The sequence below is a fragment of the Heloderma suspectum genome, chromosome 6 (assembly GCF_057233095.1).
Source record: "Heloderma suspectum isolate Gila_16-S chromosome 6, 16-S_ref, whole genome shotgun sequence".
Taxonomy (NCBI): Eukaryota; Metazoa; Chordata; class Lepidosauria; order Squamata; family Helodermatidae; genus Heloderma; species Heloderma suspectum.
In genome coordinates this window covers 124,881,640-124,909,561 of record NC_139463.1, presented here as the reverse complement: position 1 = coordinate 124,909,561, position 27,922 = coordinate 124,881,640, and the positions used below count along the sequence as shown (strand labels likewise).

Below are 27,922 nucleotides of genomic sequence, written 5' to 3'. Positions count from 1 at the left end.
GGGAACACACGAGGTTGGGGAAGGCTGAACTAGATATATGGAAAATGAAACTTTTTCATGTTTAATAAACATGTGGGCAAGACAGCAAGTGAAGGGAGATACCACGTGTTTCAACAATAACATTCCTGGAATTCTAAAGCTTTCAATCTACACAGGAGTCTTCTTCAGGCTCTCTAGCTAACTCACGGTAGAAAGGTCCAGTCCAACAACACAAAAAGTCGGGAAATAGAATACTGACACTGATCTGGCTCACTGGAAGTGAAGCATGATAGCTTCCTCTTTAGATATCTAGGAGACCCTGCTGTTGAATTCCAAACTGGCCCACATGGGGAATGCACAATGTAGCACTTCTCCCGAGATTTGGGCACAAGGAGGAAGAAAAATGTTCTTTTTATTAAATGCTCTCTGCTCAAGGGATGTTGTGAATGTTGGGAGTGAAGGAGACGATATCTAGATCAGCAAAAAGAGTGTCACACTTGGGTGTTTTTTTTAAATCACAGAACAGTTTATTTGGAGTTATGTTTTCCCAAGAGGTATCCAGGCTCAGAGAACAGGTGGAAGAGGAGGAGGAAATGAACCAGAAGGGGACAGACCTGGGACCGCAACAAGAACTTTTCCACTTGATCACTGAAACAGTTTTGTTTTGAGTGTTCATCATTTCAAACCCACCATCAAAAAACCTGCCATAAAATCTAGCTATTCCTTAAAAAATAAAATCAAAAACAGGTTCTGCCTGAACAGGATTATGCAAAAGCTAACATCCTCTCCTTCCCTCAAATTCTTCCAAACTGTGGCTCTGGCAGTTCTGGGATTTGTGTGCAGGAGCATCAGAACAGGATGTTTGCGAAGGAGACCCTCACATCCGACCTAGCAGCTAGGAGAGTTTTACATCGGACACCCCAAGCATAAAGCCACTTCTGAAATGTTGAGGAAGTTCTTCCGCCAGATACAATGGGGGCTTCCATTCAACTTCCCATAGATACACTCCCCTCAACTGGGAGCTGGATCACAGGGCCCAAGTCTGCTTTCTCTCCATGCCACAGGGGCTGCTGGCATCTGGCTACTTCCGTCTGCGTGGAATTTTCGGGCCTAGGGGCACCTCATCCCTGAGAATCTAAGGCAGGAGGTTCGGGGGGGGGGGGAGAAAAGAGAGGTTAGCTAAGCAGAACACATTCCCCATCTTTCCCTGCCCTCAGCCCGGGAACCTTTCCCACTTTCTCCAGCCTCGGCTAATCCTGTTTCACCTTGACCAAGCGCCCGCGATAAGCTTCCTCCTCCTCAGTGGGTCCCCGAGCGGGCAACTGTTGTCCACGCAGGTGGCGTCGGCAGACAGTTTCCACTTCTTGCAGAGTGTACAGGACGGCCGGGTCCAGGGAGTAGCTGTTGATGAGGTTGACCAGGTACTCCTTGTAGTGTGCCCTGGGAGTGAGGGGGACATCAATCACTGTTGCACACACGCCTTACTCATGCCAAATTTACTCATGCCCCTTACTCATGCCAAATGTGCGCTTGTCATCTGAGGTCCTGTTGCGTGTCCCCACCTCCGAGGGAGGCGAGGTTGGTGGGCCCTTATGTAACAGGGCCTTTTGTGTGGCAGCACTGCAGGTTTCAAACACCCTCCCCCAGGGAGGTTAGTCTCGTATACTTCTTAGACGACTGGGGAAGACCATAATGTTCCACTGGGCTTTTAAGAAGTCAACGCCACTCTCTATTTTTATCATTAACCCCAGGTTTTGAAATATGTCTGTGGTTTTTGTATTTTTTAATATATTTTAAGGCGCAGTCCTATGCAAGTTTAGACAGAAAAAGGGCCTACAACTCCCAGCATGCCTCAGCCAGCATTGCTGGCTGGGGCATGCTGGGAGTTGTACACCTTTTTTCTGTCTAAACTTGCATAGGATTGCTCCCTTAATCGTGTTTTTATTGTAGTTCACCTCAAGCACTCAGAGTGGAGGGGTGATCCAAAAATATTCTAAATAAAGAAAGCTTGTGCCACATAACAGGGCCCCTTCCTCTCTACCCACAGCTGATACACTCCCTCCCTGTCCCCTTCCCAGAATAGCTATATCCTTAAGCCCTCTCTGATTCCCTTGAAGTTCAGTGAATGATTTACTCACTGACAGAGGCCGGCGTATCCAGCTTGGGTCTCTTTCCCACAAGGTTCGTCCTTCAGCCCTGCCAGGGTCTCTTTCTGCTCCATTACACGACACCCACCTGAAGCGGGTGGTGGGGGTGGGAGAGTCCATGAGGGTTAAAAGAGTGTAGTTGCTTCTCCGCATTATTGTAATTATTTTTTATTAATTTATACCCTGCCTTTTTACAGAAGTACAGAAGCCACAAAATTGGTCCAAAAGACGTTTTAAAAATACCACCAAAAGAACTAAAACAAAAGCAACCGTTAAAAACAAACGGCAGTTTTAAAAGCAGCCAAACACACAATAAAGTTAAGATTTGGCAAAGGCCGCCTTAAATAATACCACCTACATTGCCCGCCTAAAAGCAGGGGTTAGGTGGATTTAACTGGGCTTTGAAGTTTTGAGGATCCAGTAGGCAGCTTGGGACCCCCAAAAGAAGAGGAAAAATCCTACAATTGTGATGGCCCTCAGTGAAGCTGTTACTGTTAAACTGGTGAAACTTGAATCTTGGGTATAAAGACAGTCCCTTAAGAAAAGGAAGGGGGGTCGCATGGCTAGTTCAAGGCAAGCCAGTTCTCTCCCCCAGCATGCCACGTTACCCAGAATTCTATGTAAGAAAAAGAAAAGAAGCAGCTGTAACCATGTTACCCCAAATTTGTTGTTCAAGATGTGGGGCCTGAGAATGCAAACATTCTCTTTCCCAGGACCCTTTGGCAACTCACCTCCAGGGGTGGCCCGGGTCCCAGCTGGGGGATCTGTGTTGAAGATGATGCTGTTATCCTGGGCGGGGAAAACGTCAAGGGTGAGCACCAGTTTGACACCTCAGACAAACCCTCCGCCTCCAAAGGGAGGGGACCAAATCTGGCCCTCCGGAAGCCCCTATCTGGCCCTCTAGGCTTCAACAGATGGCCCTGCCCTTTCCCTGGCCCTGCCCCCTTCCTTTGGCCCCACCCCCTTCCCCCAACCTCTGGCTTCTGCAGTTTCGTCCCCCATTCTAAAAGGTTGAGATGTGTCTCCTAAGGCTTCGTTACCGGCAGGAAGAGCTTGAAGCTAAAATATGCTGGGGGTTTGGCCCCACAATATTTGCTTTAAGCCCTGCCCACCTTGGGAATGCAGCCTCCCAAGAGCTGGAATTCGGCCCTCGTTTTGAAAGGGGTTCAACGCACCTGCTCCAAAGGAATCCTCACCTTTCCACTTGCGGGCAGCTGCAGCCTACGCTTCTCCTTTCAGTGAACCCTCCCTGTACCCCTTAACCTGTCATGTCTTAGTCTGGCCTGACCTGCAAGAGACGCTGCAAGCGAGGCACATCCCAGTCGCGCAGGTAGAAGAGGCAGTCGCGGGGGTGGTGGCCGTGGAGAGAGCGCCGGATGGGGCAGTCAGGCGTCGGGCATTTCTGGCAGAGATGGAGAGGGTGCTAAAGTGAGGCTGCAAGACAGCTCAACGATATCCACCAAACAAGCATACTTGGCACAGATTCTTCATCATGGTCCTACTGAACACTAGTGTGTAGCGAGGGGATCGACAACCAGGACCGCCTCCCTCCGCCCCCCGAGCCCACCTCAGCTTCCTGAGAGGTAGTGCCCGCTTGTCCCCCCACAATTGCCAAACACAAGTTGAGGGGTGTGTGTGTGTGTGTGTGTGTGTGAGAGAGAGAGAGAGAGAGAGGGAGGGAGAGGGAGAGGGAGAGGGAGAGAGAGAAAATAGAATTGTCTCTGGCCTGGGTTGTATACAACACTAACTCATGGTATGGCTTGTTGAATTCTGGGTTGTCGTGATGTGTGAACACAGATGCCCTAACAAAGCAGAGTTTGATACTCATGAAGAACCCAGAAAGAGAACCCATGGTTTATTGCTGGGTTGTAAACTCTGGGTTGTTTAAACCAAGGGTTGTTGTTACATGCGAACCCAGAACCATGGGGTATTTATGGGTTGTTTCACCAGACTATTGAGGTGGTGGGAAAAAGTGGTTAAAAAAAACAGCTGCTCAACATGCCAGTCCTACAGTGTCACAAAGGTATTTGGGATACAAGGAGGGAGCAGGCGAAGGAGAAGGGAAACAAATAACCCAGGGACTGAGAAAAGAAACCATGGTTTGTTCGATTGTCAGCCAGACCAACCCTGGGTAGGGCAACAAACCATGGGTTAAATAAACCATGGGTTAGCATTATGTGTGAACCAGGCCTGTAGCAATAGCATTTGCCTGCTTGCTGCTGGGAGTGGGGGAAGGTGAAGTCCTGCCCCTTCCCCAATTCCATTCACAAAGCATCCCTCCAAGGACATCTAGCTGCTGGCCACAGATATATAGCCAAAAGATTAAAAAAATCATTTTTCTTGGTGGGAGGGGGTCGAAATGAAGTAAGAGAAGACTTTTCTCTTTTGTTTCTCTGCTCCTTTCCCCATCCCCCCTCACAGTCCTCAAGAAATGCTACAGATAATCTTTCCTCTGTCTGAGGGCATGATGTAACCACTTCCCCAAAGTGGCAGAATTCTCAGAAGTCAGCCAGCCAACCAGCCAAAATTTTCTATGCAATCAATATATGTGGCAGGAGAGAGCATCTCAGGATTTTATTCTGATCTGTGTCTTTTTAAGAACAACAACATTGTAACATGGAACAACATGTTTCTTTTTAAAAATCTCTGAAGACCAAATAATTCGCTTTATAATTGTCAGGATTCGCTTGAAATCTAGCACTCTCCAGCAGCCTTCTTGGTCCTCCAGCTGGCTGGAAATGATGGGACTTGTAGCCCAACACAGCCAGAGCGTGCCAGGTTACAGAAAGCTCTTGAGGAGCATTCCCCCCCCACACACACACACACAGACAGCAGACACACCCTGCCAGATCTTAAATTAACTTTTAACCATTTCCTTATTAGCCTGGCAAAGCCCTCCAATTCCTGTAAGTCTGGGCTTTCCTGCAGCAATAACGGCTGCTTGGCACTCGAATTATACACCCCACCCAACTCCCCTCCATTCTTCTTGCAATTTCTACACCCCCTGCAGAAAATGGCCACATGCACTCAGTTTTCTCCACAATCCATGAGGACTAGAAACCATGTTTTCTTTCAAGGTGAACATTATAGGTCTTAGGATTCAGGGTGGGCATTCCCCGACTGCATCTGATTCACACTGTACATTACAGGTTGTATCCACTTCGATTGATTTCAATGTATTTGGAAGGGAACGAAGTCTAGCCCAGTAGGCTGAGCCCTAGACCTTAGCCTTGACCAAAGAGACCTGGGTTCAAACTTCACCACCACAATGCAGTTACTGTGCAGGTTGGAGCAAATCACACTCTCCCTGGTCCCTGTTTCCCCCATCTATAAAATGGGAATGAGTAAGTGACCACATACTCTGATGGAGAGTGCTGGAGAATTCAAAAGCTTGCACAATTTTGTGGAATTTTGGTTGGTCTCACAAAACTGTGGATTTAGGATTCTTTTTTCTCGCAAACCAGCATGGTCACCTTTGTTTGTGCGTGGGTGCACACGTGTGTTTGTGCACAATTTTGAAAGCACAGGAGAACATTTTGTCAATTAAAAGTGCCATGGAGCAATAAGTAGGTATAATTTCATCCCATTCCATCCTGACGGTTTCGAGAGAGCAACAGGTGAAACGCTGGCGTGGCCTGCCGCTCCGTCCTGCCCTATCACCGCCCTCCAACAAACCCACTCTGGCATCCTTACGTTTGGGGCATAGAAGGCACCGTAGCAGCCGCTGCAGAAATGGTGCCTACACTGGGAACACTGGAAATGCATGCAGCCTCCCCGGGCCAAGGCATATGAGAACTTGCATTTGGGACACGCTGGAAGGAGGGAAAGGGAAAAGAAGATGAGGTTAGGGGGCAGGGAGCTGCAGAGGTGAAGAGAAGAGCCATATCGCCCTTTAGTGGAACAAGGGCTGCTGGGTAGTTGCGCCACAGTGTCCCACCAAGACTCACAGCCGGGAAAGACCAGCCCGGCCCCAACGGGATTCCAGTTCCCATTCAATCCCTTCGCTCCTGCTCTGTCAAACTAGACTCCTCCCACCCACCACACCCCCTTTTCCTGGGGTCTTTCAGGGTGTAAGGTTGAGAGCACATCTGGCGTGCATTATTTTGACATATCCGCCATTTCCAGTTTGTGTAGAGGCACTCCAGGACTGTGGAACTAAACATTATCTACAGTGAGACATGCTGGGGCTCAGGCCTGCCAGGAGGCCACACACTGCACTCTTGGATGCGTGAGGATAAAGGGGAAAAAAACCACAAGAAGGGGAATCCTCACCGATGCCATTCTCCTGCAGGTACACAGCCAAGCCCTGGGCCTGGTATTCTGGGTCGTTGGTTCGCTTCCATTCCAGGAACCCCTCGCAAGACAGGCCCTGGTGCTGAGGCTCCCACTGTGGCCAAGGGAAGGGAAAAAGGATCATCAATATTTCCCTCCCAGGCACAGGGGGAGATACAAAGCAGGCAGAAACCTGTCTGGGCACAGAGATCAGACGCCGGGGGCCGCCGCTGCCGCCACCTAAAACGATGTGGACAGACCTTGCGGAAAGGGCCTTCTTGGCAGGGGCACCCCACTTGTGGCATTTTCTCCCCAGGGAGGCTCACTCAGCACTCATGTTCATATCATTTCGGCACCAGCTTTTGAGCCACGTGTTCAATCAGGAAGTTGGGGCTCCTGAACGCAGACACATTCCCAACATCCCATCACACCGCAGTGTGACCAAGAGACAGAAGCTGGGATGGGGCTAGGCAAGGAGGAGCAGAGGTGATTCTCAATGGCCCCTTTTCTCCACCCCAATGTGATCCTTTACCTTTGCCCAAGGAACAAACAGCAAGCACTGTAAATGGCAAGGGAAACTTACACCCCCCTAAAGAGGGAGGGAGGGAGGGAGGGAGGGAGGGAGGGAGAGGGACCAATGCACAGATACACACAGGGACATCCCCATGGCTCCTTGCAATACACGACCCCTCTCTCTGCACAGCTACTCCCATCACACGCGCGCATATGCACGCACAGGAGTACTCCCGATGGCTCCTTGCAGTACACCACCTCTCCCTCTGAACAGCCCCTGCCAGCACGACAGCAGGTCCTTTGCTGATGTGTAGAAACCCAGCATGGCCGCTTCTCCCTCTCCTCTCCCGCCACGGCCACCCAGAGGCACCACGGACCTGCCGCTTGCACTGGACACAGAAGCTCTTGCGGCACTGCGGGCACTTTGCCTCCAGCTGCTCAGACTCGTAGATGAAGCCAAAGGAACACTGGAGAGGGAAGGGAGAAAGAAGGCAGTCCTGAGGCAGGTTTTCTCCCTGGCCCCACAGACCCCGGGCACTTGCCACAATGGAAAAGGAGGCACTGGATGGGCAGGACGACTCGCACCCTCAGTCCAGTCAACCCGACACTTTGGCTTCTGTGGCTCCATCTGGCAGTAAATCAGCCAAGTCGACTTTGGGGAGCACTTTTTGTTTATTCAGTTTGGAAAACAAGACACAGAAAGCCAGCTGGCGTTCCAGGCAGGAGGGAAGTTGGCAAAGTTAACAAAGTGCCCTCCAGAGGTCTGCCCAGCCTCGCTGAACCCGGAGCCCTCCAGATGTGCTGGACTACTGCTCCCATCATGCTGGCCAGGGGTGATGGGAACTGTGGGCTAACACATCTAGGTGGCACTGGATGGGCATGGCTGCCATCAGACAAATGGGCCAAATGAATAAGCAAACGAATAAAACGGACACAGGTCTGACAACGAAAATGGCCAGCATACAGAAGCCATTCTCAGAAGCCTTGTTCTCCCAGGACATTCTGCTGCTGACCCGAAAGCCGCCACTCCTCAGTGGAAGGACTTCAGAAGGAGAGTCCACCGTGACTGAAATCACAGAACTCGCATTCACCAGCCAGTTTGATTCCACTTGTTTCGGGTTCAACTGAGACCAGGGCTTTCCACTCCTGCTGCAGGAGTAGAACGCTCACTGTACTTATCTTGTATACGTATGAGTTTTGCATAGAAACGTCACAGGCTGCACCACTTGCATTTCGTGGCCTTTTAATTTCATTGTTTACATTCCCCTCCCTCTATACCGATGTGTGTGTGTATATATTTGCCAACTAAAGATAACTGCACACCCCACTCTGAGCTCCCTGGAGGTAGGCCGGACAGAAATGCAAACCAGAACTGTTAGGCTGAGGAAAGCGTTTTCCTTCCAAGTCAGTTCCAGGACGAGGAAGGGAGATGTTTGTGGGACTTTTATCTTTCCCTTGCCCCATCCTGGAGCAAACCAATCCAAGCAAGGGGAAAAACGCTGTGTGCATAGTCCCACTTCTTCTCTCAGTCACACTAAACAAGACACCAAACTCTGTATATGCAAAGGGTTATCTTGCTTTAAAAACCTAGAGCACCAGCCATGGTGTCCTCCAGGCAGGGAAAGACTAATCTAGATTATTCACTGTGTGTCTTTCCTGTCCCTTTCGCTCACACGGACAACCATTTAATTCTGTTCCCCTTTTCTCTGGAAATCAGGGCTGCCCAAACCACTTACTCACATGTGTGCACCACTGAAACTTTGGATCCCGCATGAGCACCCGCTCAGTCAGCTTCTTGTGGAAGAGTTCATATGTCTCTGTGTCCAGGCAGCTGCGCAGCTGGGGTGGGAAGGAGAGGTAATTAAAGAGCTTAGAATAAGGGAGGACAGACTGGCACGCTTCAAAATATTTTTAGAGAGACAGAAAGAAAAAAATGGAACACATTGGTCACTTCCCCCCACAATAAAGACGCAAGGACAAGAAGGAATAGGTTTAAATGAAAGGGAGGCAGATTTGTCAGGGTAGATTTGGAATTTTGAGAGTGCCGTGAGCACTCCTACAAAATGGCTGTCACGGTGGGCACGGCCAGTCACAAAACCCCCATTTCCCAGAAGGCAAGCTGGCGAGAGGGAAAGAAAAGTAACATGCCCAGGAACCTAAGTACAAGGCAGAGGTGGCATCTGAGCTCTGAAACACAAAACCACTCTTTTGAACCCAAGTAATAGTAAACATAAATAAATAAATAAATATTTTAAATCTTAATAAAATAAAAATCAGGAGAGGCAGGGAGCCTGGCAGGCACCAAAGGAAGGGTCTGTGGCCTCACACTGCTGCCCACAGCAGTGGGGTCAGATGAAGGGGGCGTGGCCATCTGTGGAACCCTCCAGGGCTGAATTGGGGCCGTAGGTGTGCCAAATTGGCCCCTGAACCTGAGGTTCTGCACCCCAGAATTAAGCCATGGAACAAGGCCCGTTCTTCCCTCTCAAAGGAGGGCCTTATTCAGTAAAGTTGCCTCATGATGTCCGAATTGTCTTCTATTCCACTGTCCGCACAGGATCCGCCTCTTCCTTTCCACAGTGGGCAAAGGCATCAAGGGAAGTGGGATGGCGCTTGCTTTGGTAACATTCACGTGGGCAGAAACAGCTCCAGAGCAAAGGGACAAACATCATGCCTCGTTGGAAGAGGAATCTGTATTCTTTCTGCTTCCTCCCTCCTCACCTTCTCCCCGTGCTTGGGGCGGCGGGGGGCGGGGGGGAGGAAAGAATTAAAAGCATGCCAGAAGTCTGTTTTCTAGCTGCTCTGGCCGCCAGTCCATGTCCGGGCCCGATTCAAAGCACTGGTATTAACATTCAAAGTCCTAAATGGCTTGGGGCCAGGGTACCTGAAGGATCATCTCCTCCCATATGTACTGGCCTGGACCCTAAGATCATCTTCGAGGTCCTTCCCTGGGAGCCCCTGCCAAAGGAAGTGAGGTGGGTGGCTACCAGGAAGAGGGCCTTATCTGCTGTGGCACCCCGGCTGTGGAATGAGCTCCACAGAGAGATTCGCCTGGTGCCTACCCTTTGGCGCTGAAGGCAGTTGTACTCCCTTCAGTGCCAGGTGAAGAACTTATTTTCCCAGTATTTTAGCATTTTAGTTTCTTAGTCTTTTAGCTCTGTTTTAAATGTCTGCTTTGCTCCTAGGTCTTATTCTGGTTGTACTTCTTTTATATTTTATATTGTTGTTATGCTGTACTTGTAGTTGTAATTTTTGTGAACCACCCAGAGAGCTTCAGCTGTTGGGTGGTATAGAAATGAGGAGAGGAGAGGAGAGGAGAGGAGAGGAGAGGAGAGGAGAGGAGAGGAGAGGAAGGGAAGCAGCAGTCTGCAGGAGCACAGCTTCTGATTCCATGCTGCTACGGATGTTCAGGTGCAGGTAGAATTAGGAATGTGGGTGGAGGTATCTAGAATCCTTGCATCTGAGTAGTGGCGGGGGGACAGGACTTCAGGCACCTGGATGTCAAGAGTGGAGAAGTAGCTGAGAAGTTCCCTCTCGTCGCTGATCTCTGGCTCGGAGCAAGCGGGACACACCAGGTCCGTGATGTGCTTCTCCTTCACAGCAATGGTGAAGTGGAGGGCAAAGCATTCGGGGCAAATGGTGCACTCACACGAGGTCAGCGACTGCATCTGAGAATGTAAGAGGGAGCCCTGTTGGATGAGGCCCATCCTGCCCAGCATCCTGCCTCCACTGGTGGTCGGTAGACCCCCTGCTCCAGGAAGTCCACCAGCAAGCACACCCATCTACTACACCCCCACCATTTCCTTCAAAAGTCAGTGGCCTGGTTCGCACATGATGGCAACCCAGAGCATGGGTTGAGCATGGGTTGTCATTGAATCGTGAGTTGTCATTAGGTGCGGACCCTGCACTATGGTTCAACTCTGGGTTGTTAACCACGCACAACCCAGGAAGAGAACCCAGGGTTTGTTGCTGGGTTGTGAACTCTGGGTTGTTCGTGGTTAACCATAGCACAGGGTTCACACGTAATGCCAATTCAACGACAACCCATACTGAAACCACACTCTGGGTTATTGTTACGTGCGAGCCAGGTCAGAAATGCCCCTGCAAACGTACAGGTTTCTCTCTTTCACCTGAAAACCTTCCTGCTCCTAATAAGTACCACACTCTGCTCAGACTCTGTCCACAAAACACGGACCCCTCCCGTTTCTCTTTTCATAAGCTCCTCCTCTTTCTCAAGAACACACACTCACCCCAACGTCTGCCTCCACCCCTCGCCCAGCATCTCCCATGTAGAGGTAGACAGCTTCTGTGCATCACAGCTAACAGCCACCGGACGACTTGCCTTCCACGAATTGGTCAAAGCCACTTTTAAAGCCACATAAGCAGTGGTCACTGCCACAGTGAGTTCCATAGGCCAATTCCACATTGGACAAAGGACTCCTTTTTGCCGGCTATGCAACATCTGAATCTTTTGGAGGTGGGAGGGAGGGGTCAGTCACAGAATGTACATGTATACATTTGCTGTAAAGCAGGGCTGCAGAACCTCTTCCAGCCCGAGGGCCAGATCCATTTTGGAGGGGCTCTCGGGGAGCGCACCGCCATGGTGGGCAGAGCCAAAGACAAAAGGGGCAGGGCCCCAAATACCAAGAAGTTGTTGTTGTTGTTCAGTCGTTCAGTCGTATCCGACTCTTCGTGACCCCATGGACCATAGCACGCCAGGCCTTCCTGTCCTGCGCTCTCTCCCGGAGCGTGCTCAAGTTCATATTCATTGCATCCGTGATGCTATCTAGCCATCTCATCCTCTGCCGTCCCCTTCTCCTTTTGCCTTCAGTCTTTCCCAGCATCAGGGTCTTTTCCAGGGAGTTTTCTCTTCGCATTAGGTGGCCAAAATATTGGAGCTTCAGCTTCATTATCTGTCCTTCCAATGAGCACTCAGGGTTGATTTCCTTTAGGATGGACTGATTTGACCTCCTTGCAGTCCAGGGGACTCGTAAGAGTCTTCTCCAGCACCACAGTTCGAAAGCATCAATTCTTCGGCGCTCAGCCTTCCTTATAGTCCAGCTCTCACAGCCATACATTACTACTGGGAAAACCATAGCTTTGATTAGACGGACCTTTGTCGGCAAGGTGATGTCTCTGCTTCTTACTATGCTGTCTAGGTTGGCCATAGCTTTCCTCCCAAGGAGCCAGTGTCTTTTAATTTCATGGCTACAGTCACCGTCTGCGGTGATCTTGGAGCCCAAGAAAGTAAAATCTGTCACTGCTTCCATTTCTTCCCCTTCTATATGCCAGGAAGTGATAGGGCCAGATGACATGATCTTAGTTTTTTTAATGTTGAGTTTCAAACCAGCTTTTGCACTCTCCTCTTTCACCCTCAACAAGAGGCTCTTGAGATCCTCTTCGCTTTCTGCCATTAGGGTGGTAACGTCTGCATATCGGAGGTTGTTGATAATTCTCCCGGCAATCTTAATTCCGACCTGTGATTCATCCAACCCTGCGTTTCTCATGATGTACTCTGCATATAAGTTAAATAAGCAGGGTGACAATATGCAGCCTTGTCGTACTCCTTTCCCAATTTTGAACCAATCGGTTGTTCCATGTCTGGTTCTTACTGTTGCTTCTTGACCCTCGTACAGGTTTCTCAGGAAACGGTTAAGGTGGTCTGGTACTCCCATCACTTTCAGAATTTGCCACAGTTTGTTGTGATCCACACAATCAAAGGCTTTAGCGTAGTCAATGAAGCAGAAATAGACGTTTTTCTGGAATTCTCTTGCTTTCTCCATGATGCAGCGAATGTTGGCGATTTGATCTCTAGTTCCTGTGCCTCTTCTAAACCCAGCTTGTACTTCCGGTAGTTCTCGGTTCGCATACTGCTGAAGCCTAGCTTGTAGGATTTTGAGCATCACCTTGCTGGCATGTGAAATGAGCGCAATTGTGCGGTAGTTTGAGCACTCTTTGGCATTGCCCTTCTTTGGAATTGGAATGTAAACCGACCTTTTCCAGTCTTGTGGCCACTGTTGAGTGTTCCAGATTTGTTGGCATATTGAATGCAGCACTTTAACAGCATCATCTTTTAGGATTTTAAATAGCTCGGCTGGAATACTGTCATCTCCGCTAGCTTTGTTGTTACTAATGCTTCCTAAGGCCCACTTGACTTCACTCTCTAGGATGTCCGGCTCAAGTTCAGTGACCGCACTATCATGGCTATCAGGGACATTCAGATCTTTCCTGTATAGATCTTCTGTGTATTCTTGCCACCTCTTCTTAATCTCATCTGCTTCTGTTAGGTCCCTGCCTTCTTTGTCCTTTATCATGCCCGTCTTTGCACAAAACGTTCCCTTGAGATCTCCAATTTTCTTGAAGAGATCTCTAGTCTTTCCCATTCTGTTGTTTTCCTCGATTTCTTTGCATTGTTCATTTAAGAAGGCCTTCTTGTCTCTCCTTGCTATTCTCTGGAACTCTGCATTCAGTTGGGTATATCTTCCCCTTTCTCCCTTGCTTTTCGCTTCCCTTCTTTCGTGAGCTACTTGTAAAGCCTCATCAGACAGCCACTTGGCTTTCTTGCATTTCTTTTTCTTTGGGACGGATTTCGTTGCTGCCTCCTGAACAATGTTACGGACCTCCGTCCATAGTTCCTCAGGCACTCTGTCTATCAGGTCTAATCCCTGAAATCTATTCCTCACCTCCACTGTATATTCATCAGGGATATGATTGAGGTCATACCTGAACGGTTTAGTGGTTTTCCCGACGTTCTTCAATTTAAGCCGAAATTTTGCAAGAAGCAGCTCATGATCTGAGCCACAGTCAGCTCCAGGTCTTGTTTTTACTGACTGTATGGAGCTTCTCCATCTTTGGCTGCAAAGGACATAATCAATCTGATTTCGATATTGACCATCTGGTGACGTCCATGTGTAGAGTCGCCTCTTGTGCTGTTGGAAAAGAGTGTTTGCTATGATCAGCATGTTCTCTTGGCAAAACTCTATTAGCTTTTGTCCTGCTTCCTTTTGTACACCAAGGCCATGCCTGCCTGTTATCCCGGTGATTTCTTGACTTCCTACTTTAGCATTCCAATCCCCTATGATGAAGAGGACGTCTTTTCTTGGTGTTAGTTCTAGAAGGTGTTGTAGGTCTTCATAGAACCGATCAACCTCAGCTTCTTCGGCCTCAGTGGTTGGGGCATAGACTTGAATTACTGTGATGTTGAATGGTTTGCCTTGGATTCGTACTGAGATCATTCTATCATTTTTAAGATTGTACCCCAGTACTGCTTTTCCCACCCTTTTGTTGACTATGAGTGCTACTCCATTTCTTCTAAGGGATTCTTGCCCACAATAGTAGATATGATGGTCACCTGAATTAAATTCGCCCATGCCTGTCCATTTTAGTTCGCTGATTCCCAAGATGTCGATGTTCAATCTTGCCATCTCATGTTTGACCACCTCCAGCTTACCTTGATTCATTGATCTGACATTCCAGGTTCCTAAACAATATTGTTCTTTACAGCATCGGATTTTCTTTTCACCGCCAGACACATCCACAGCTGAGTGTCCTTTCGGGTTTGGCCCAGCCGCTTCACTCTTTCTGGCGGTACTTGGAAATACCCTCTGCTCTTCCCCAGTAGCATATTGGACACCTTCCGACCTAAGCGGCTCATCTTCCGGCGTCATCTCTTTTAGCCTTGTGATACGTTCCATGGGGTTTTCTTGGCAAGAATACTGGAGTGGGTTGCCATTTCCTTCTCCAGTGGACCACATTTTGTCAGAACCCTCTGCCATGACCTGTCCGTCTTGGGTGGCCCTGCACGGCATAGCTTATGGCTTCACTGAGTTACGCAAGCCCCTTCGCCACAACAAGGCAGTGATCCATGAAGGGGACCAAGAAGTACCAGTATATTAGGAGAGCCATTTCAGCCTTTTAGACTGGGGGGGAGAGAAATGCGCAAAAGACGGGAAATCAGCAAATGGTTGGTGGTTGGGAGGGGAGGGGGGGCACAGGAAGGGGCGGGGCCATCTGAGGAAATCCAGAGGGCCAGATTTGGCCCACGGGCCTGAGGTCTCACACCCCCGCTGTAAAGGAATAGAAATGTTGATTTAACTATGTGGGGGGGCGGGGGAGCCAAGAGGTACCTTGTTGCGCGGCAGGGCCAAGCTGCAGACGGCACACTCCCAGCTGAGCAGGCGTTTGATGAAGTCGCGGCTGGGAGAAGCCTTCACCGCCTCCACGATGTCGGCCAGCTCCAGGCCCCCCTCACTGGGCTGCTCCAGCATCAGCGAAACCACCAGCTCCGCCCGGCCCCAGCTGGGCAGGGACAGCGAGGCCAGCAGGCGACGCAGCAGAGCCTGGAAGAGAGGCAAGGAGGGCAGGGCAGGCGTTGGAGAGTGGCAGGCGGGCCCAGCCAGGCGGGACCCCTCTGAAGATCTCCCTCACCTGCCGATCGGGGCTGTGGAAGTCGATGGGGGGGTCCTCGCTCTGCCATAGGCGCTGGTGGAAGGGCTCCAGCCGCTGGCGCTGCAGCTGCACCAGGGCCCGCCACAGGTCACCGTGGTTCTGGTACAAGGCTTGCAGCACAGGGCCACGCTCCGCGAAGCCCAGCGCCTTCAGCTCCCGCACCTGTCCGGAAAGAGGAACGTTCAAGGTGAGACAACGCCCTCCCCCCTCAAAAAACCCAGCCGATTCCCAAGCTTGTTCCGGCCTGCCCCAAGCTTCCGTTCAGAAGGCACTTCGCACATGCTCAGAGGATCTTCTTTATTATTTTGTGTGACCCGGGACAATGACCTAAACAGCCCAGGCTTACATGATGCTGTGAGTGGAGCACTCCCACATACATGCACGACACCCCTAACCCAAAAGCCTGGCTCCCTTCTCTTCCCAAAGTCTCTCCTACCCCTGCAAACATACAGGCCTCTCCTCTTTCCCCTGCAAATCCTTCCTGCTCCTAACAAGTCCCACCCACTGCTCAGACTCCACCTATGAAGCACAGGCCCCTCCCATTTCTCCCTTCACAAGCTCCTCCTCCTTCTCAGGACCCTATGCCAGGTGTCCCCAACCTGGTGCCCTCCAGACATGTTGGACTGCAACTCCCATCAATCCCAGCTAGTACAGCTGGCTGGGGTTGATGGGAGTTGCAGTCCAATGCATCTGGAGGGCATTGGGTTGGGGCTGGCTCACCGACACCTTGAGCATCATCTGCATCAGATCCCCCTGCAAACCTTCTCAAGGGGTCCGTTCCATTTTCGGAATCCCCACCACCCTGCCCCGCCCAAGCTGACCTTGCTGCGCCGTGCGCTAAGGCACCGCCCGACAGCGTCGTCCATATCCCCCTGGCTGGCCACCCATGCGGTCTGGACTTCCTGGCGGGTCACGACGCCCAGGCCGCCCCCGGGCTCCTGCTCGCCTCGCTGGGTGGCCAGCTCCGCCAACCCTTCCAGGACACAGGGAAGCTCCGAATGCAGCCAGGCCAGAGGCAGCTCCGCCTCCGAGTAGCGTAGGGCGGCGGCTACCATCTCGGGGGCCACCCCCACCCCCTCGGCTTCCTGTGGGGAGACAAGGACAAAAGGCCCAGGTCAAATCGCCTCCAGGGCGAGCGGGACCGGGCCAGAGCGAGGGACTCTGAGGCTGGTTGGCAACTACAACGACCGGGGCCGGGAGCACAACGTTGACGCGGGTGGGTGTGCTGGCTCTGCCCCTATGTGACAAGGGGACTACCAGCCCTCTTGCTACGTATCCTATGTCCCCAGGCCCATCATGCAGCCAGAGGCATTGCACAGGACAGGCGGGGGGGGGGGGGGGAGACACAAGCACAGTCTATCAAATACACCCCAGCCACTCAACCAGTGCCCCCAATCCTTCTTCCTTGCCTTCTCACACCCCAGCCTTTGAAAAAAATTCCAAATTCTGCAGGGGGGATAAAGTGCTGCGTTTCACAATACAGCAAAATGGTACAATTTAGGGGCCCCTGGGGGTAAAATTAACTACACAGGGGCCCTTTTGTGGGCCAAAATGTGGAGTAAACATTTTTCATAGGAGATCTCGGAATTTTCTTCGCAGTGCACCTGAAAAGTCTAGCTCTGTGGCTCGGAAGAGGCTGGGATACAGAAATTTAGGCCAACGAAGGCAGACTTCCACAGCATGGTGCCCTCCAGCTGTGCTGGACTGCAATTCCCATCATTCCAAGGCAGGTTGGGGAAGTCTGAACTAAAGGGTGAAGCCTGGATGTCTGTGGACAGTTAGTTGTTCAGGAAATCTGTTTCCAAGGGGAGGCAGCTCACCCGAATCATGGCGACCATCTTCTGCCCGTCCTCACGCAGCTTCTCCTGTCTCCGGTGCTCTGCCTCTTCCGGAGAGATGGAGAAGGTCTTCCACTGACCCTTGTGCTCTGCCTTGACCTCTCTCGGCCCCTCCCTCGGCCGTTCGGCTTCCTCTTTCTCCGGCTGGGAGCACAGGCGCAAGGGTTCGAGCCCCCCATGCGAGCTGGTGCGGTTGCACACTTCGCACACCCGGCCTGGGATCTTGTTCCAGAAGGTGCAGTGTTCACACTGCCAGCCGGGGGGCTGTAGGGGAAGGAAGGGGTTAAATGAGCTAGAACAGTGAGCGGGAGAGCCCCCTTCACACGCACAAAAGGCACTATCTTCCAATATCACCTCCCATGTTTCCAGGCTGAGCCTTGGGACTCAAAATGCATTCAGGGGGAAGCTTCAAATGAAACATTACATCAGGGTGCGGAACCTCTGGCCAGTGGGTCAAGTGTGGCCGGCCAGTGGGTCAAGTGTGGCCGGCCAGTGGGTCAAGTGTGGCCGGCCAGTGGGTCAAGTGTGGCCGGCCAGTGGGTCAAGTGTGGCCGGCCAGTGGGTCAAGTGTGGCCGGCCAGTGGGTCAAGTGTGGCCGGCCAGTGGGTCAAGTGTGGCCGGCCAGTGGGTCAAATCCAGCCCTCCGGGGTTCCCCACCAAACCAGGACCCCTTCCCCTGATCATTTTGTGGTTTCCCACCTATTGTGCAGTTTTTCCCCCATTGTGAAAGGCTGAAATGCCTCTCTGAAGGCTTAGTTCTTGGCAGGAAGATCTTTAAACTAAAATATGCTGGTATTTTAGCCATGCCCCTTTTGCCTTTGGCCCCGCCCACCACTGGAATGTGGCCCGAGAGCTTCTCTGAAATGGCAATCGGCCCTCGGGCTGAAGGAGGTTCAACGCCCCTGCTCTAGATGCATATTGCACATTTGGAATCTAAGCAGGACCACCTGAGAATTTTGATGTTCATTTCCCCCCCTCCTGAAAAGAGACAAAAAGACTAGATCTCGTGAGTGAGTGAGTGTGTGTGAGTGAGAGAGAGAGAGACAGAGAGAGAGAGAGACAGAGAGAGCACACTTAAAGGCATGTTTTTCTCTGGAACTGCCATCCCAGATAACTGCAGAAAACCGTTGCCTCAGCCCTGCTAAGGGTCTCCTAGCCTGCAAGCATCCAAAAGCAACTTGACCTTAAATATCCAGCTACGTTTTGCATTCTTTCTGAAGGCCAGATGAAAAGATTTTTGGATCCTGATGCTGCAGAAACATTTTTAATTGGTATTAAAATTAAAACAAGGGAACCAACTCTCTCAGCCTCCGGAGTTGGAACTTAGCCATCTTTACTGTTCTTTTGAAGTGTTGTTTGGGCTATAGCTGATAAGATGTCCAGGCAGTATGCCAGAGTAAATGCTTGCATATTCTTGTTTTCTTTCTCTTTTTTTGTGTTATATTGTAATAAAATACCTATTTGTGTGTGTATGTGTGTGTACACATATATTTTTAGATACGATATTACTTAAAACAAATGATTTGCTTTTTTATTTTTTTATCTTTTTCTTAAACTTTTTTCCCTCTTTAACTTAATAACTTTTTTATTATTATTTTTATTATTGTTATTATTATTGTTATTATTATTATTATTAATATCATTATGGATTATTATTACTATTTCTTGTTGGCTAAACCTTTAATGTTTATTAATACGCATTAACTGAATGGTAATATATGACCAATGGAAATGGATTGTTTGCTCCCATTCCTTTGCTATAAGACTGAGGTTATGATATTGAAAGATAAGGTTTACTGTTTGTGGTGTAGCAGATTGAAGATTTAATAATACTTGCAATGTTTGGAAGAATGCTGTGTAGGTATAATCTGCAATTGGATTTATATTTGGATATTTGGTTTGTTCTTATTGAAGTTTTATATAATCTTTTTTCTTTCTTTCTTTTTTTCTCTTCCTTCTTTTGCTATCCTCCCTTTTTTCTTTTCCTCAGAATACTGTAATGTTGGAAGCTGAAGATTCTCATTATGTTGTTGGTAGTGTTTATTTCATTTATAAAAATAAAATAAAAATAGATTAAAAAAAACTAAAACAAAAGCGACTTGGCCTGACACAAGTGCAGCGCAACCTTTGCCTGCCCAACGTGCACACTTACCTCTTCCTGCCACAGCCCCGTCTCCTCCCCCCAGGCGATCAAGGGCTTGGCATCACCTGTGCCGGGCCGCCCTGCCAGGCGGGGCCTCTCACAAACAGCACAGAGCACTGTGGCTGCCTCGTTCTCGAAGGTGCAGGATTGGCACGACCAGCGGCCCCGGGCCAGCTGCCCCAGACTGCTGAGCTCATCCTCCGAACTGGGGTTCAGGGGGGTCTTGCAGCCACGGGGGCGGTCGCAGGCCACGCACAGGATGGAGCGGGCGTCATTGTTCATGCGGCAAGCAGCACAGTGCCACGGCAGCCGCTGGGTGGGGAGGCTGCGCCAGGCGGACGGGAGGGAATCCATTGGAGGATGCAAGGAGGAGGCGTCAGCAGCAGTCACCCCGGACAGACTTAAAACAGAATGGAATCGTGCACTTTGTAAATAACTGAACATGAGTAAGCAGTTCATAAGATGTTTTAACTCAACCACCCCCAACCTGACGCTGTCCAGATGTGTTAGACTACAACCCCCAGAATCCCCCAGCCAGCTGGGAGTTGTAGTCTAACACATCTGGACAGCCCCACATCTTGATATCCTGTGCAAATGGGGGCCAGCCCTGACCAAGGGGACATGTCTGTTAGCACAGCAACTGAGAAATCAGCAAATGGGGGGTTGCTATAGGGAGGGGGTTCACAATAGGACATATAAGTGAGGAGTGGGTTCCCGAAGGTCTCTTAGAAAGGAGCAATTCCAAGGTCAAGAGACGGAAGAGAAACCCCCATTTTTGTAGGGGCTGAGGAGAACACAGCATTTTCTGTCAGGAGGAAAGTGGGCCAAGGTTACCAGAGCAACAGGCCCACTTCAACCCTTCCCATGATGCTTCTGTCCGGTGGAGACAAAAGGTCCCCCCACCCCGAGAAAGCAGAGTACCCTGGGATATCTTCACATGACTCCCCTGAACTAATCCACAGAGGAAAATGGGGAACACGCCCTGTTCATAAAAAATGGAGTGAGCAGTATGGAATGAGGGAATCACCTCCTGAGTAACCATTACAATCGCCTTTGAAAAAGCAGCTATGAACATACAGGAGCGAGGGGTGGCAAAGATGAAACACAAGGCCGTCCCTACCAGGAGTCAAGTGTGGCGGCTGCCTCAGGCAGCAGATTTGGGGTGTCGTAAAAGGGCAGCAAATTGTTAGTTATTTACTTTGTGATTATTGCATTCCTACTGCCAGGGACGGGGAGAAGTGCTTGAGGGATTTTCTGCCAAAATAACTTGGCTGGCTTTGGAGACAATGCACCTTGACTTGGGTGGATGAGGGGTGCCCTTTGCTGCTCTGCCTCAGTCAGCAAAATATCTTGGTCTGTTGAAACAGGATCCAAAGCAGAGGTGCTACCTGGGAGGTGGTGGCGGTGGGGGGCTCCGGCAAACTTGGTCCTTGAGGGACACCCGCCGGTGATGCGTCCGCGAAGGGTGCTTGTGGAAGAGGCGGTCGCAGTCCAGACACAGACATTGGGCGCAAGACGGACAGTGCAGCGACGGGGGCTCCAAGCCACAAAGCAGGCAGGCATCTGGAGGCAGGTACCCTACGGCTGGAGAGAGGGAGAGAGAAAATCAGACAAGGTTTAATCCAGTCCTTTGTCTCCTCCAGGACTACAAATCCTTGGCCAATAAAAACCAAAATACTGCTGTCTGAAGAAATTAAGCAAATCGAGACACATTTGAAGAGGGAGCAAAGGCAGCTATCTAGACCGCCAAAGCCACATTTGACACTGAATATTTCACAAGGCCCTTGCGTGCATGTCCGAAAGCGTCTATTTTATTCATTTAGGATGCAATCCTATGCATATTTAAACAGAAAAAAGGCCTACAACACCCAGCATTCCCCAGCCAGCACAGCTGCCTGGGGAATGCTGGGAGTTGTAAGACTTTTTTTTCTGTCTAAACATGCATAGGATTGCATCCTAAGCCACTTAGAGGCCACCTTTAAGAGAGAAAACCCTCTCAAGGCAGCTTACAACAGAACAGCAGTAATCCAAAATTAAAACCAGAATGACCAACTAAAAAGAGCCAACAGAAAAATTAAAATGAGGCAAGAAAACACTAAGATCGAAAAGAAACTAAAGCACCTCCTTAAAATCCTTACGAGAAAGCCACAGAGGAAAAAAATACATTTTAAAAGATTATGAAGTTGGGTCCTAACACAACTCACTTGGTTCCACAGGTGCGGGGCCACTCCTGAAAAAGCCCTGTCTCTTGTGCCTGGCAATCTAGTTGTTCTGAAGCAGGGGTGTTGAACAGCTTGGCAGGGCCTCACTCCAGCTTGGCAGGGCCTCACTCCAGCTTGGCAGGGCCTCACTCCGGCACCCCTGAGATTCCCCCAGGTGGCCACGCCCCTCCCTTGGCCCCAACCCCTTTTCCCCAATGACTGGCAGCTTGGTGGCTTCCCAACAGTGCCCCTCCCCTCTAAAAGGTTAAAATGGCTCTCCTCAGACTTAGTTACTGGCAGGAAGAGCTTTAAGCTAAAATATGCTGGCATTTTTGGTGTTTGGGGCCCTGCCACTTTAGCCTTTGGTCTGCCCCCTTTACCTTCTGTCCTGGGAGCCGCATTCCCGTGATATGCGCGGCTGAGGGGAAAAAGGGGGTGGGGTGAAAATACCAGAAATACCAGTGTATTTTAGCTTAAAGCAATTCCTGCCAGTAACTAAGTCTTAGGAAAGGCATGTCAAGCTTTTAGAACAGGGGTGAAATCCTGCAAAAGCCAGGAAACTACCAAATGATATATGGTTGGGGTGGGGGGAGGAGCGGGAACCATCTGGTGATGTGGGGAAGGGGATGCGGCCCTCGAGGAACTCCAGAGGGGCAGACCGGGACCTGAGGCAGGCCAGATTTGGCCCCAGGCCAGAGTTTTAAGACCCCCTGATCCAAATAGTCAGCATCATCCAGTATTGGAGTGGAGAAGCCACCACGCTCCCCAACATCTTGCCTCAAAATGGGAAATTCAAGCGTGGGCAGCAATTGTCTGAAACCAGAAGAGCGAAACTCAGTTCCTTCAGTCAAGGCCTCACCACTGTTTCCTTTAAAACAGTGGGGACCAAACCATTCCCCCAAGGGGGCATTGACTGCTTCCGAGGTCCAAATGCCCGAACGTGGCCGATTTCACAAGTCAGGCTAGCCAAGGGCTCAGGGAATGAGTGGTAGGCCTCAACCACCCTATCTTCTACCGGGAAAGCCGCGCGCCATTTCCGCACCCAGCCTCGTGGGACCACGCTACCTGTGCGCGATAAGGCCGAAGCCGTCTGTTGAGGCATACGTTCTTGGACAGGGAAGACGTCAGCAATGAGGTTGACCTGGAAAGAGAGAAGGGCGAGGCCCACCTGAGCACACTCAGGCCCGGCTAGTTTCATGCAGGCCTTCGTCACCTCCTTGGGCACTCACTTTGAGTATTTTAAATATATGTTCAGAGACCTTTTTATGTATTTACAAAAGCGTTTGGCTGCTGATTAGCTGGCTTTGTGTTTTCAAGTTAGATGACGATTGTTGTATTTTAATTTGTTTTGTTGTGATAGTAGGATACCTCTCTTGGGGCCTGCCAGGCTCCTTGCCCCTTTTGGTTTTTCTTTTATTTCTTAAGACTTTAAAAAAAATTAAAACAAATGTGTGTGTTTTTTACTGGGAAGCTGGCATGCAGCAAAGCAAAGGGCTGCCCTCCAGCACCCTCGCTATCATTCAAAAGGGCAGCTTTGGGTTTTGGAGCTCAGATCCCCCACCGCTGCCTTGTACTTAAGCACCACTGGCTGGGGAATGCTGGGAACTGCAGGATTTTTTTCCCCATCTAAACATACATCGGATTGCACCTTAAGTTGCTTTTCTTTTACTCTCACCAGTTTGCCTTTGGGAAATGAGTGTTTTGGGACCAGCCATGCTCACCATGGCAGCCATTTTGTGAATGGGCAAGCCTGCCCCCACGGCAGCCATTTTGTGAAAGCACCCACAACACACTCTCCATATTCCAAATGTGCCCAGCAACTCAAAAGGGTTGGAGACCAATTTGCAGTAGTTGTTCAACAACAAAAGCATAAGCCCCCCGCCTCCCAAATGAGGCTGCTAAAACTGAAAAAGAGTTGGGTGGGTGAGAAACCAGGAGGGAATTTATGTGTTTGTGAAAAGACTTTGAGTTCAGATCTAGTACTGAAAACAAATTCTTGGACTGAGTAGATGCTCAGAGGTGCCCTCTTCCTTCATTCTAAGTGTCCACTTGCCCTAATTGGCAGATCTTGGGGTCCTAGCAAAAAACAAGAACAAGTAGATCTTATAACCTGAACTCATCCACCCAGCCTTGGAAGAGAGCAGTCTTTCCTAACCTGGTGCCCTCCAGATGTTTTGGACTCCAATTCCCATCAGCCCCAGCAAGCATGACAAATGGTCAGGAATGCTGGTCGATGTAATCCAAAACATCTCCAACTCCTGATCAGAGGCATCCCAAGACATTTTGCTGCCTGAGGAGAATGACAAAATGGCACCGCCACCCATTCCATGTACAAAAGCTTGGAATCTGTTTCATTTAAAATGTTTTAGGGCGCAATCCTATGCAGGTTTAGACAGAAAAAAGGGGCATGCTGGGAGTTGTAGGACTTTTTCTGTCTAATTTCTGTCTAAACCTGCATAGGATTGCGCCCTTACTTAATATCGTATTTTATGCTTTTATCTGTTCACCGCTCCGAAATTTTTGAAGTGGAGCAGTATATAAATATTGTAAATAAATACATACATACATACATACATACTGACTAGACTGGCAAATCAATCTGCCTTTGACACTGATAGTGAGATGCCAACCTCCCCTGCACCTGAAGGCAGCAGGCCAACTTTGGAGGTGCAGAGCAGGCCACACAGCACACAGGCTTCTCCTGCATCACCTTGCTGCTGCTTCCCGGCATCTGCCGCCTGAAGCAACTGCTCCACTCTAAGGGTGGGGCTGGCCCTGCTCCCAACTCACCTGCAAGCTGTCCCCTCCCTGCATTAACTCTTGCAAAACCTGAGGATGGGGGTGGTTGTCCTAAAAGGAAAAAGAACCATGAACATTCTCCAAGCGGGGACCCTGAGACTTGTCCATCCCACACCTTCCTCCCCCATGACCCGGAGCTCCTTGACATCGCAGTCCTGCCATACCGAAAGGAAAAGGTTCAATTCAGCCCGTAACAGCATGACGTCCATCGTGATGGAGGCCACCCGGAGGATATCCGGTTCCTGCAGATGCTCAGGGAAGCAGAGCCCGTCGGTCTGTTCTTCAGAATAGCCATAGAGGCGAAGAACGTCCCGTCCACCCTGCCAGAAATGCAGGACGCACAATCAGGGCTTGGAAGACAGTGGGAGGGAGTGGGCAAGTGCGACACAGCTTGGCTCCCCCCTTGGGGAGCTGAATCTCTTATTTGAACCCACACTGGTTTCTACTAGAAATAGCGCCTTATCTGTGGTGGCCCCCTTCTCTATGAAACACCCCACCAAGAGAGGCTGGCCAGGCTTATTCTGTTGCAGCTTTTCAGAAAGCCAGGGAGAAGGACTTCGCAACTGAGCAGTGTCTTATATAGTCTGGCACAAAAAAGACAAAGTAGGAGCCAGACAAGCCTCTCTGGGAAAAGCGTTCAACATATGGGGGGTCACCACTGAGAAGGCCCTGTCCCTGTCACCATACACTGTACCTTGGTTCACAGGGGAACCTGGAGAAGAACCTTTGACATTGTCCTGAATGTAGGGGCAAGCTGACGTGGAGGTAGGTGATCCCTTTGGATACCTTGGTCCCAAAACGTGAAGGGCTTTAGTGTTGGCACCAGCACTCTGAATTGCGCCCGGAAACGGACTGGGAACTGTTTAAACACTGGCAATATATTTTCCCATTTCCCAGCCACAGTTAATAATCTAACTGCTATATTCTGAATTAGCCAAAGTTATCAGACAGCCCTCAAGGAAAGCTCCACATACAACATGTTACAGTAGTCTGGTGTACCCTGTTTTGATGACACTTCACTCCAAAACTCCGGATGACCTCATTCAGTGGTTTTCTAGCAGTTTCTAGTACTTTCTAGTAGTTTACATTGATTTTGCTCCTTTTCCCCCATTTGGGGGCTGGTGCAGAGTTTTACTCTTACATGATTAAAAACGCAAGACAACATGAAATTTAAAGAAAGGAAAACATCAAGATAGGAATATGATTGTGGGATGGGGTGGAGGGAAAGGGAATGTCTCTCTCACCTGGATGGTGTCCACCGTGTCCCGGAAGACGGGGTTGTTGAACTTGACAGTCCGCCAGAAACGGGGCTTGTGCGGGTTCAGGAGGTTGCGCCCGTATTTCTCCAGGATGTTCAGGGCAGTGGACAGCGTGCGAAGGTCCTTTTGGGTCTGGGCAGGAGTTGGAAATGTGGAGAAATCCTATCAGACGTTGCGAACACACATACCTTACGGAGTTCCACACCACACCCTCTCTAAATCCCATAATGCTATGCCAAACTCTCATACAGCTGGTTTCTGAGACTTCACCAGGGAGCATGCACAGCATCAACCATCTCTCTTATCTTAAGGACTAGAATCTTGTTTCTGGGGTTGTTTATTTTTTAAATGAAAGCTCACATTCTCAGGATGCTGCAGCAGCCGCTACCTAATGCTACATTCGTGCGATGGAACTGTACTGCATGCAACGAGCTCAAACCTGACCATATTGCGGCCTTGCTCCCTGCCTCCCCCACCAAGCAAGCTTTGGGCACCCCAAACCAACCCCTCCCAACTTTATCTCCACTTAATAGCTAGGACTTGATCCTTCTTTCTGCATCTCAGCTCGCTTCCCCACCTTACCTTGAGCTGTTTTCCTTCTTTCCATTCCCCCACCCCCACCCCGCCAGGTGACAGCTGCATTACAGGCAAGCACTCCCCTGGTAAAGCTTCTGTCTTTCGAATTCCTGCCTGTTAGGCAGCGGTTCAAAGCACAAGAGCCGTTCCAGGGAAGAGGGAGGCAGCCATACCAGTCCTTCCTCCTTTACTTCCAAACTTCCAACTTGTCCCCAGTTTCACTCTCACTTCCGATTTGCAGACACACGCCCTCCCCACCCATCCCCTTACCTGCCCCTGGGTATTGGCTTCTATGATGTCTCTCGCATCGATCTCCCGGTACTTTTGGGCTGAGGGCAAGGGCATCTCCACCAGATACTGCACAGACTCTGGGCTCTGCTCTGCCGGACTCTTGATCAAAGCACTGACCAGTTCCTCCCGGAGGGACATGAACTGGCGCTCCACGTCCCCCATGTCTACCACCGGGGGCGGGGGGAGAATACAGAGAGAGAAGAAAGCACGAGAAGTGAGGCTCTCCCTTACAATACCTCCAGGGCTTAGCTCAGTACTTCTCTCCAGCGAATTTAAGGCAGAGGTAATTGCAGGGGGGTGGGGGGAGTGCTGTCCTTTTGTTTTTACCTTCACAACAACCCTGTGAAGTGGCTTAAAGCTGAGATATCAGATGCCTCCCCATCAGCCATGCAGTGAGCCCCAGCCAGCATGACCAAGGCCAGCTGGGAGTTGTAGTCCAAAACATCTGGAGGGCACCAGACTGGGGAAGGATGGCTCATGCTATACTAAACTTGTTAGTCTTTTAAAGATGCCACAAGACTCTTTGTTGTTGTTTTAAAATAGAAAAGTGATGAAAAACAAATATCTATAAAGTAATGGGGGGGCTTCCTTACGGCTAAAAAAAAAATCTCCCCACTGGGTATATTCCCAACCTTTCCCAGGCATCAAGTATACACTTTAAAAAACTAATAACGTCATTATTTTAACCAGATGTCAGTGTATATGGCAACTTACAAGAAAAACCAGACAAGAGACCCTGCCTCCCAGGAGTTTTCCATTTATTTGTTTATTTATTACATTTCTCTGCTGCCCAGTAGCCGAAGCTCTCTGGCAGTCCGCAACAATTCAAACCATAAAATACAAGGCGGCTGAGAATGATGGGAGTTGTAGTCCAACCCTTCCAGAGGACACCAGGCTGGGGAAGGCTGATAACCAGGAGAGGCGTCCCGGACACATTTCCAGCCAAGCCTTACAGTACAATCCTTGGAGATGCCTACTCAGAAGCAAGCCCCGTTGAGTCCCGCGGGCTTAACTCCTAGGTAAGTAAGCGGGTGTAGGATTGCAAGATCGGGGGTGGTGGTGCTCAAATATTGGGGGTAAAAACCCTCCCTTTCACTTTTGCTTTCTTGTATCCTTTGCGCGCACACTCCCAAACTCTTGACTTGGAGCCCAGGAGACAAAGTTGCAAGTGGGCTTTGAAATTGAGTGGTGGGGGGGATCCTTCTTCTCCTGCGGGGCGGGGGGGGGGGGGATAGCTTACCTTGTTGGGAGGGGGGAGCGGGGCGCGTCATTCGCCTGTCACGTGAAGCTCCTGCAACAGCTGGAGGCAGGAGGAGGAGGAAGGAAGGCAAAAGCAGGAAACGAAAGGCGAAAGAAAGGCCAGCAAAGGAGCGCAGAGCTAAGAGGGACCCCAGGAGACCCGGAGGAAGAACTACAAGCAGCGAAGTCATGCACGAGCGCCTCTGAGCATACGCAGAGT

General features: G+C 50.2%; 1 protein-coding gene across 7 annotated transcripts; it reads right to left on the bottom strand.

Annotated features, from left to right (window-relative positions):
• Positions 1-90: 90 nt before the first annotated feature.
• RNF31 (ring finger protein 31) lies at positions 91-27,815 on the bottom strand. 7 transcript variants are annotated; one of them, XM_084806522.1, is made up of 22 exons: positions 27,704-27,815; positions 26,443-26,627; positions 25,582-25,728; positions 24,502-24,657; positions 24,329-24,388; positions 22,604-22,679; positions 20,726-20,921; positions 19,347-19,737; positions 17,177-17,458; positions 16,178-16,441; positions 15,336-15,518; positions 15,035-15,247; positions 10,403-10,576; positions 8,652-8,750; positions 7,289-7,378; positions 6,399-6,513; positions 5,820-5,938; positions 3,415-3,528; positions 2,858-2,915; positions 2,118-2,214; positions 1,245-1,419; positions 91-1,114 (listed from the first exon to the last, which is right to left on the bottom strand). In XM_084806522.1, exons 1-22 carry the CDS (start codon positions 27,732-27,734, stop codon positions 1,061-1,063), a joined length of 3,279 nt encoding a protein of 1,092 aa, XP_084662648.1. In that variant the 5' UTR covers positions 27,735-27,815; the 3' UTR covers positions 91-1,060. The 7 variants fall into 7 exon arrangements, 6 of the variants coding, with proteins under 6 accessions (XP_084662648.1, XP_084662651.1, XP_084662649.1 ...); XR_014783977.1 differs by having other exon boundaries at positions 492-1,114; positions 7,135-7,378; XM_084806525.1 differs by lacking the exons at positions 24,329-24,388; positions 24,502-24,657 and having other exon boundaries at positions 27,704-27,802.
• Between the last annotated feature and the right edge of the window lie 107 nt (positions 27,816-27,922).